This window comes from Physcomitrium patens, chromosome 25 (genome assembly GCF_059467195.1).
Source record: "Physcomitrium patens ecotype Gransden chromosome 25, ASM5946719v1, whole genome shotgun sequence".
Classification (NCBI taxonomy): Eukaryota; Viridiplantae; Streptophyta; class Bryopsida; order Funariales; family Funariaceae; genus Physcomitrium; species Physcomitrium patens.
Window position 1 is genome coordinate 14,644,210 of NC_143434.1, and position 10,773 is coordinate 14,654,982.

Below are 10,773 nucleotides of genomic sequence, written 5' to 3' on the forward strand. Positions count from 1 at the left end.
AAAAACAAGAAGATAAGAGAGCCTTGAAACAAGACTAAAGACTATAAAGGTATTGACAAGAGTAAAGAAGGCTTCACTATTGCCTCTATATATACTCTTAACTAGAAGCTACTTGGTGGTATTATATAAGACCTCCAAAATGTGTTGACTTTATAAGATACATATCTTAACATATAAGATAAGTTTTCTATATGTACACCACATAGTTAACTTATTAATTAAATTCTAAACTTATTAATCAATTATAAAGACATGTTAAGTCAAAGCATCATCTATGAAGCTTCTAGAAAGCTTTTCTAGAAAATATTATGAAATAATTCTATTTATATCTACTTCTATCTAATTATATAGATAAATATTAGAATAAATATGTATGTTTGTGATATTATCCTCTTTTTTAGAGACAAGTTTGATAAGAATCACTCATCATATGTTGAAAAAATTTAAGATGCAACAAATTGTATTTATTACATACTTTGATCTTTGTTCTCTTTGACAATGGTTGATGGGTCCTCTCAGCCATCAATATTGTCCCATACTAGGGTGGAAAGACTACCATGTTATTTGATTGTTGTTGAGGCCTTTGTAACTTCCTTCACATAAAAAATTTGAAACACTATTAAGAGTTGTTCCAACATCTAATAAAATCACCAAACATTAGGAATTTCTTCCAAAGTCATGATATCAAATATGTTATATCTTACCATCTATTTAAAGAAGGAAGTATTATTTTTGAAGATCTTCATCTTGATTATATTATCTTAAAGGTTGTGATAATTATAATGTTTTATTCAATAAGTGACCAAGTAAAATTTTTTGAATTGAATTTACTGGTTATTAATTTTCTATCTCCTTAGTGTTATAAATGCACAAAGTACCAAGTAAGAGTAGAAGGTAAAATTTTATCTTTTTTAGATCTTATTTTTTTTATAATAAAAAATTTCTATTCTTTATCTTAATTTTCATAGATGTTGTCAATGAAAAACTTCAACTTTTTTTGTTGCATTTGCAAAATTCTTTTTTAACTCTCATTTGCATTCACTAATATCATATTTGTGCCAATGAATAAGATATTCTAACATATTTTGGTATTACCTTGAATCTAAGACTTCTTCTACCTAAAACTCTTGATTATTATTTATTTCTATAGGAAGAGGTGGCATTTGTCTTTTTCTTAAGATATTCATTGTCTTATATAATTTAAAAAGAGATACATGGTATAAAAGATAGATCTTTGTAGACTTCAATAGATTTAATTAATAATCAATAGAATTGATTTATTTACTAATTGATAAAAGATCCAAATCTACAATAGTCTAATTTCTCACAAAAATAAGTAATCTTAATATTGCGACAAAGTAGCCATATCTAATTACTCACTTTGAATTGTGATTATTCCTTGTAATAGGCATGTACATTGATCTTTTGTTGTTTTGAGATCTTTTAAACCATGCCTTCATTGTTGTATGTAGGTTTGACAAATGATTTGTCAAATCTTCTATCATAGGATTATCAACTTTTAAAAAGTCAAAAGTATCAAGTTATAGATAATAACAATAATTGATAAAAAAAAAAAAGGTGTTTGTTGAGTAGAAGAATGTACTGAATTATTGTATGTAAACTCAATTAATGGCAAAAAAATTATATAATCATTTTGATAATAATCGATGGTACATCTCAAATATTGCTCTAAAACTCAATTCATCCATTTTGTTTATCCATCAATTTGAAGATGAAAATGTGAAGAAAATTTTATATCTATCTTTAATATCTTAAAAAGGATTCTAAAAAATCTTGATATAAATTGAGTCTTCTTATTCAATATAATATCTTTGGACAATCTATAATAGCAATAGATATTGTACAAAAAAAACTTAGTCATTTCTTCACTTATAATAGATTTTGTATATAGTATAAAATGTGTCATTTTGATAAAACGACCAACTATCACAAATATAGAATCAACAAACTTGAGATAGAAAGGTTTGTGATAAAATCCATAGAAACAAATGACTAAGGTTGTTCCACAATAGATAATGGCTAAAGAAGTCTATAAGATTGATAACGAGAAGTTTTTGATCTTGAAAAAATATCACATGATTGTATAAAGGCTTCGAAACTACTAAAAATCTCTAAATATTACTTCCAAAGTCTTATTGTATCCAAAATATCCGGCTATTAGAAAATTATGAGAAGCTTAAAGAACACTTAATTATGCTTTGTCTTATGAAATATATGATTTTTCCTAGAAGTTGAATAGATTATTCTTAAACTTAAACTTAGAAATATCATGAGACTTAGAAGAATTAATCTTAATATCATGAATAAGATGATCAGAAGATATATGTAATTGAATTTGCTTAACAAAGGTTGAATTAATAGTCAATGTTGATTTTATTGCTTGAAGATGAAAATGCTTTGGCTTCAAGAAAATTATTTTTTGTTGATCAAAAGCTATATTTTCTTCTTTAGGTAAAAGATAAAAATGTCCAAAAAGAGCATCTGATAAAACTTATTATTTTTTGGATATATATATGATCTTAAAATCAAATATTCATAAAGACATATTCTAATGGACTTAGCGATGATTCAAAATATGAGCCAACATGAAATGCTTGAGATTCTTATAAGTCATATATACAATAATTAGACTAATAGAAACCTTTAAATAATGATGCTATTTTTAAAATGAATCTACAATTGTAAGAAGTTCTTTGTCATAGATCTTATAGTTAATCTCAATTGTTGAAATTTCTTGAAATGAAAAGTAATCAAGTAGAACTTATCATCTACTTCCATTTGTGGTAAAATAACATCCATAGTAATATTTAATGAGTTTGTTTCCATAAAGAATAGCCTAAAAAATTGACACAATATAAAATTGGTACAAAACTAAATGTTGTCTTTAAGGCTTCAAAATATATTTTTATTTCTTTGCTCCATTCAAGTTTCTTTTTATATGTCAAACATGTACACAGAGCCACAACTTGAAAAAATTTCTTTATAAAGATTGAATAATAATTGGCAAATCTCAAAAAATATTACACATCTCTAATTTTTTTGAGACCTTTCAATCTATGATAGTATGAACCTTCTTAAGATCTTTCATTAATTCTTTGTTAGAAATGATATATTCTGAAAAAATAACTTAAATAGTATGGAATATATATTTTTTCAACTTTGCATATAATCTTGCATTTCTAAATTTTTGTAACACATGAAAAATATGAAGTTCATGTTCTTCTATGTTCTTAGAATAGATTAAAATGTTGTTAAAATAACAGATAATAAAATCATCAAGAAACTTTCAAAAGACATCATTTTTGAGATGTTGAAAAGTAGTTGATCCATTTAAGTCCAAAAAGCATGACATTATATTTAAAATATCCATACTTAGTTCAGAAAGTAGTCTTTTATTCATCTCCTTCTTTGATGATCTTTCTTGATTTATTTTTGTATAGATCTTTGCTTCATTCAATTGGTCAAAAAGTCATAAAATCAAAGATAGGAGATACCTATTCTTGATGGTGATCTTATCAAGTCCTTGATAGTCTATGCATATTAACAAAGATTCATCTTTTTTCTTCACAAAAATGATAGGAGCTCTTGTTGGAGATTTTAAATGGTGAATGATATTTTTAGTCAAGTTCTTATTAATACACTTTTTTAGTGCAACCAATTTATATTAGGATAAGTTGTAGATTAGTTTGAATAGTGGTTAAATTCCTTCTTGTAGATCAATTGTAGAATTATAGGATCAATGCTCTAAAAGAACACCTTCATTTTTCCTTTTAAAAACGTCCTAGAAATCTTGATACTGGTTAGAAATACCACTTGACATCTTTCTACCATCACAAATAGGTATAGCATATATAGCAAAAGATGGCCTTTTTTTTGCTGCATGCATGAAAGTTCTTACACATATTAGCAAGAGTTTGGATATATTAGGCTTATTTTTTTTTACTTTACTATCAAGATTTTGGATTAAATTAGAAGAAAAATTAAAAAATCTAATCTATTTGAGAATTATATTTTTTTAATTAATAATTCTAAAATAATTAGAATTTGAGGGAGATCTTATCACATTAAATATTATTATATTATTATGATCTTTAATTGCTACATCTAAAAGAACAATCACATGAGCAATATCTCCAAAAGAAAATATCTAATCATTTGTGACTTTCATGTGTATGTATTTAGTTTTCTTAAATGAAGATATTTCTTGTTTTTTTGAAAAATTCTTTGTCCATAAAATAGGCTCAAGCTCCTGAATCTAATAATATAAAGATTTTATAATTTTTAGGTCCTAAATATACATCAATTATAAAACAAGATGAAGGATCTAAGGAAAGAATAGGATCTTTATCAGGTATTACACATGATTTCAGCCGCATGGCCTTTATTGTAGTTGGAGAAACTTATTTTTTAACACATTATTTTCTTTAGTAATTGTGCTTCTTATTTTGTGATTGTGTTGTTTCTTTGGATAATGTTGATTAGTATACTTTATTTTTCTATAATATAAGCACAAACCTTCTTGACAACGTTGAGTCTTTTCTTATTCAATGAGGAGTTTAAAACGTATTGTATCAATTTGCATTGGTTTTAGCCTTGATAAATAAGGTTTTGAAAACTTGAGAGTTGTCGGTATTTCTTAGCTTATTCTTTTCCAACTAAATCTTTATTCTTAATGCCTTTTAAATAATCAATTATTACATGCAATAGCTTGAGCAATAAATTGTTCTAAGGATTTTGCTTTGATATTGTCAATAACAAATCTTTATTGCTATCCTTCAACCCAAAGCAAAATTGATTGATAAGGGCTTTGTCATTCCAATCCACGTCTCAAATAAGGCTTTGGAATTCAGCAACATATATGGTGGCTGATCATAATCCTTGTCATAAATATAAGATCTTAGTCTCTACTACTCTTTCTTGATCACTTTTTCCAAATAAAGGTCGTAAATACTTCTAAAAATGAATTCAAATTATAAAAAAGTCAAGAATTATTTTCTATTAAAAGTACAAACTAAAAAAGATCACTTCCAGATAGAAGTGCATCTATGAACTCAACTTGAGTAAATCCATCAAAATATTGGAAGAGATGCAACCTTAGATAAAACTTCACTTGTTGCAAAAATCTTCGAATTTTTGCTTTTGTTCCATCAAACTTTTCAAGCATACTAATTCTTATTCCTATCATATTTATAGAAGCAAAACTTCTTAGATTTAGTTGTGAGGCTGATTTACTTTCTTCCTTCAACTATATAATTTCTTGACATACACTTTGAACTTCTTCTATACACATAAGATTAATATTTCCATAATTGGCCCTTATGGTGTATGAATTTCTATCCTAAAAATATTGATAAGTTCTAAAAGATCAACAATAATTATAAATCTATTCTTATTATCATCAAGTATAGCATCTATGATATTTCATATTCTTTCAAACAACTTAATAAATCCACAAGTCAAATTATAAGAAGATAATCTATAACTTCTAATATTAAATGAAAATTTTTACAAAGAGGGATAATTTGCTTTCTTTAAAGAAAATATCAATGTTAAAAAACTAAAGAGTTTGTTTAAAGGTTGGTAATCCGCAACCTTCAAAATATAACAATAGAAGTGGGATAATCTATTTATTTCTACAACAAGAAAAAAATAATAAGTTAGTACTCTTGTCAATCTATCAAGGACATGAAGCTTGAAGAAAAACATTCTTAATATACTCTTGTGTCACTCAAAAGAACTAAAAAGTCACTCAAAGATAGTATAGTATTAAATAGAATAGCTATTGCCAAAGACAAAAAGACTAGAAAGTCTTGAAACAAGACTAAAGACTAGAAAGGTATTGATAAGAGTGAAGAAGGCTTCACTATAACCTCCATATATACTCTTAAATAGGAGCTATGTGGCAGTGTCATATAGGACCTCAAAAACGTGTTGACTTTGCAAGATACGTATTTTAACTTACAAAGCAAGTTTTTTATATGTGCACCACATAGTTAGCTTGTTCCACAAGTTGTCAACACATGATTAACTTGTAGACCACATTTCTAACCTATTAATCAACTAGAAATATATGTAAAGTCAGAACAACATCTATAAAGCTTCTAAGAAGCTTTTATAGATAATATTATGAAATAAATCTATTTTTATCTATTTCTATTTAATCATATGGATAAATATTAGAATAAATATGTATGTCCATGACAGAATCTCAGAAGCTCTAATATGATAATTAGTTAATCTAATCCTAAAAATAAAATAAAATTAAAATTAAAATTAAAATTAAATAAAATAAGATAAATAAAAATAAAACTAAACTATATTAATAATTAGTTAGTAAAATCCTTAGTGGTTGCCAACCATGGCCAATACACTTGTATTTTTGTCCTTACTTGTAGTAAAGCAATATTTTAGTTGTGTCAAAAAAAAATTATGGTTTTTATATTAAAAAAATTATTTATTCTAACATTAATAGATATATTGATAATTGCATCATAATGAATATTCTTTTGTAATTTAATTATATTAAGATATTGCCAATGCCACTATAATTTTTCTTACTATTCTTAAAATTCTATAAAAAATTAAATCAAAATTTAATCAAAATTTTCTTTTTGCTACTTCTACTACCACCATTTTGTCATGATCATAATTATATATAAGAAATATCAAAAATATTTTTGATTAGAATAAAAAATAAACCAAAATAACATGTCATGTGGATGGTAGATTGTGATAGCAACAACAAAGTCTATAGTGGCATTAGCAATATCTTATATACTACTATTGAGATTATATATATATATATATATATATATATAGATGTATATTTCTATATAAATAGAAACATACAATTACATTCATTTTGATATGAAAAGAGTTAATTGTATAAAAAATTAACTTAATTTTGTTGTTACTCTTACATACATTTCATTTTGCAAATCAATAGTTTTCCAATCATCACAAAGAAGTGTAATATTACACTTGGCTTTTGAAACTTCATTATTCAACTCTAAACACAAGTACCATTTATTAAAATAACATTTTTTTATGTGGGGAACACTACATATATACACAAGACAAGCCACAAGCTCTTTGTACCCCATAGAAGATAACCTCTGCTCTCTTCTCAACTCATCTTCCCAAATCAAAACACACCTTTCAACATTGACCAAGCATCTTCTGTGACGTCTCAAGGAGGCTTTAGTTCGATGAAGAAAGAGGGCGAATGTACATTCATTTCCACAGAAATAAGATCCATTTCTCATGGAGATTTAGAAGAATTGCTTCCGAAACTGGATGTCAGATCGCAAGGAGCGTTGTATGAAGAATGCGAGTTCAATGAGGTCATTCACACAACCTAGTTGAATGTTTCAACTAAGACCTGAAGAACACTATCGCAGATAGATTATCGAAAATGGCAGAAAGATTAGCAAGATCGAAGGAGATCGTCGTCGCAGTCACGAAAGAATCCGGAAACTGGAAACCCACTTAACGGCCGCATCGACACCAGGAGCGGGAAATGGTGGAGTGCTGTTCTAGAACTTGCAAATCCTTATGGTTAATACAAAAAAATGGCTGAGGTTGTGGGATCTACATTAGGATCTACACAATTGATGCAAAGTCCTGAGAGATTTGCAAGTTTGCACTGATGGTGGCGAGTGCTTCGAGTCTTCGGTCGATGTGCTTAATGACTGAGAAACAGGATCAGCCACGGGTTAAACAACATCCATGGTCTTCTGGTCGGGATTTCTGTACGCGTTCGAGCCCATGGCTTTCCCTAGGGCGACGTGCACTGGGTCTGCGTTGCTCTTGGACCGCTGCCGCAGCCACATGCTCCATATGATGACCTCCAGGACCAGACTGATCACCCCCAACACTATCAAAAACACAATGTAGGTGTTCGTCCACTTGACCCCCGGTCGCAGTAGGTCGAGGCCTTCGAAGATGTTGATGATGATGAGGATTATGATGGCGTAGCCGATACTGTGGTGATACACATTCCAGGAGTTTCGTAATTTCGATTCTGGCTTGGGTCTCAGAGCTAGCGCAGTAACCTACGAGCATTGCCATGGAATTAGCTCGAAAATTTCTGGGGGCAAGTGCAAGCTGCATAGGGTCGAGCTAGGAGACGTTGATCTCACCTGGAGGGTGGCCATTGCGAAGATGCTGATGCCGATGTTGCGATGTTTGGTGGGAACTGCACCATGGTTGTAGGAGTGCAGCTTCATCCCTAGCACCCAAGCCGCCACGCCGAGAATGTAGCCGGTGCATTGGCAGGTCACATGAATATAGAACCATGCGGAGCTGCCTTGTGAGAGAGGACGCAAGTAACGGGCGGCCATTATTCCCAGTGGAAGCAGCATGCCCCATCCTACGGCACTGATGATGGCGTGTCTCTGCAGATTTTTTAATGGCGAGGTGCAAGTTATGATTGATTAATATAATAAAAAATAAAATAAAATAAAATAAAATGGTCGGTGCATAATCTGTGAGAGTGCTTGGCTTACATCCTTAAGCTTTTGGTGAGGGAGCTCGACGTCGCCAGATGCTTCGTTTGTTTCCAAGTTGATGATAGACGCGGAGGCCACACTGTCGCCCGACATGGCGTGAGGTCCGATGGCGTTCGTGTCCAGATCCACAGTAGATCCCTCGTTCCAGACGTGGTTCATTGTCCAGGACCCATTCGATTTCTTGGTCAGTGTTGCAAAGATCGTTATCTCTGTGCCACTGATTTCGACTGATGTTCCTGTAAAGTCCAGGCTGAGGTTTCCCGGAACGCAAGGCGCTCCGCCCTTTATCGGTCCAGTTATGGCATAGCTGTGCACTATGGCGCCTTGCCCTGACTGGAATGCTATTAGAGCCTGGGTTCCCACCATCGCCGCAGCGGTGGGGTTGATGCCCCACCCCACCCATCCACTGGCAACCGGCGCCGTGCCTGAATATAGATCACATTCGTCACAATGTTGGCGCCTCTTGAAAGAGTTGTTCGGAAGACAATTTAGAGGGCGTAATTGCAGTGACAAATATGATGAAGTGTAAAATTCATTGACCTACCGGAGAAGGCGAAGTCGATCTTGTTGGTTTCGTTGTGAATTGTCCACGCCAGTGTGGAAGACAGCTTAGGCAGCATCTGACAAGCTTTAAAGCCGTTTTTCGAGCTCTTCAACAAGTTGCAACTCTTGGCGGAGAGAGCCACCCCAAAAGCAGCACACATCAATGTACACAATAAGACCAAATTTCGCATTCCGCGCTGCTCCATCATGCTAGCTTCAATCCTTTGGTGGCTAATTTTCACATCGGAATGCAGGCTAAGATCTCTCAAAACCCCAAACAAACTAGATACGTGCTGAGCGCGAAACATATGGCCCACAAAATGCACACATTCACTGCTTTTTGACTTATGTACCGGTTCAGACAACCTGGCTGGGCCCGTTCATAGCACAACAGACCATTCATGGAGACCTCTAAACAGCTTCGGGTTACGTCCATAGATTCTAATTGGACCCTAAATAACTGTGTAGCCTTCAGTGAGCAACCTCAACCGGGGTACAGCGCCGAACGCGGCATTGCTCACAAAGAAACTCCACCTACCTAATTTTTCGTTTCTTATTTCCCGGAAATGAACAGTCAAGCGGGAGAGTGTGACGCTGTAAGTGCAGGCCAGGACTACACAACCACCAGCTTCATGAGAAGCGGTGATGGCGACTCTCTGAGATCGACAGAAGCTTGACATTCGAGACCCAAGCAATCAAGCTCGCCTTCGTTAAGCCCGGTTCGAGGAAATTCAGGTGTACATGCAAGCTTTGGACATCGTACCAATCCTGACACCGTAAGTGGGCTTGGCCCCTGTTTCTTCTTGCCAACGTCATCACATGTACTACCGGTGATCAGCAGTAGTACTAGCACTCGTACAAGTCGGGCTTTTCATACCGGTTGAAACATGCCAAAGTCGTAAGCCACTGAATCAAGTGCAGAATTTTTTCTGTTTTACCGCCAGAGCCATTTTAGATCGGTGCAGACAGGTGCCATGAATTATGTCAGCAACAACAGGAGGCAGCTGTGTAGTGGCCTCATGAACAGTTGGAGGTGAAATAAATGAATTGGACATCGATAGGTTGAAGCTCAGTGGTGACGAATTGATCTGCAGTAAAGGTAATTGTACTCATTGAATGCTTATGCCGGCGATCAGTACCGTCGTGTACCCATGAAGAAACCGCTGATATTGACTTCCACCAGCCTCAACAGTGCTTTCTCTCATTGTAGTCTTTTCCGTTTATTTTTATTTTTATTTCATTTTATTTTCTTTTAACAATATTGATGGCACACACATAAACAGAAACCCCGTTTCTTGAGGACAACACATGCAGGAGTCCTTACCAACCCACAGCGTTTCCAACCCTCATTGCACTTCATCCGTTTTTATTTAATAGCAATAATACTGATAATCACAATCAACTTGTCTGGTGATTGGAGGTCCATGAGCATTATTCCATCTTTTGTTTCCACTGCCACCAAAAATTACGAATATCCCATGTTTACATCCATCTAGTACGAGAAAAACGCTGTATTCCCAATAATGAATCTGCTAGTGCTGTGTACATATACTCCTCGAAAGTGTAATATCTGAGCACTTGACAGTTATAGATTGACCTGTCACAAACGACCCTGCAAAGATCTACTCCAACCTCAACCATCCACCATGGAGGAGTCATCAGCAGCGGAACTGAGGTGCAAGTGTTCACACCCGCCACT

The 10,773-nt window shown here is 32.8% G+C and overlaps 1 protein-coding gene across 1 annotated transcript; it reads right to left on the reverse strand.

The window, feature by feature from the left end:
* Positions 1 to 7,291: 7,291 nt before the first annotated feature.
* On the reverse strand, positions 7,292 to 9,765 carry LOC112277178 (cytochrome b561 and DOMON domain-containing protein At4g17280). The gene is made up of 4 exons (XM_024509236.3): positions 9,076 to 9,765; positions 8,529 to 8,956; positions 8,163 to 8,417; positions 7,292 to 8,075 (listed from the first exon to the last, which is right to left on the reverse strand). Exons 1-4 carry the CDS (start codon positions 9,380 to 9,382, stop codon positions 7,737 to 7,739), a joined length of 1,329 nt encoding a protein of 442 aa, XP_024365004.1. The 5' UTR covers positions 9,383 to 9,765; the 3' UTR covers positions 7,292 to 7,736.
* Between the last annotated feature and the right edge of the window lie 1,008 nt (positions 9,766 to 10,773).

Excerpts from the sequence above, each read along its gene's own strand:
- LOC112277178 (XM_024509236.3), bottom strand. The coding sequence starts at position 9,382 with ATGTTTCGCGCTCAGCACGTATCTAGTTTGTTTGGGGTTTTGAGAGAT. Across the intron at positions 8,957-9,075 it reads GATCGACTTCGCCTTCTCCG|GCACGGCGCCGGTTGCCAGT; the intron begins GTAGGTCAATGA and ends ATCTATATTCAG. Across the intron at positions 8,418-8,528 it reads CTCACCAAAAGCTTAAGGAT|AGACACGCCATCATCAGTGC; the intron begins GTAAGCCAAGCA and ends AAAAATCTGCAG.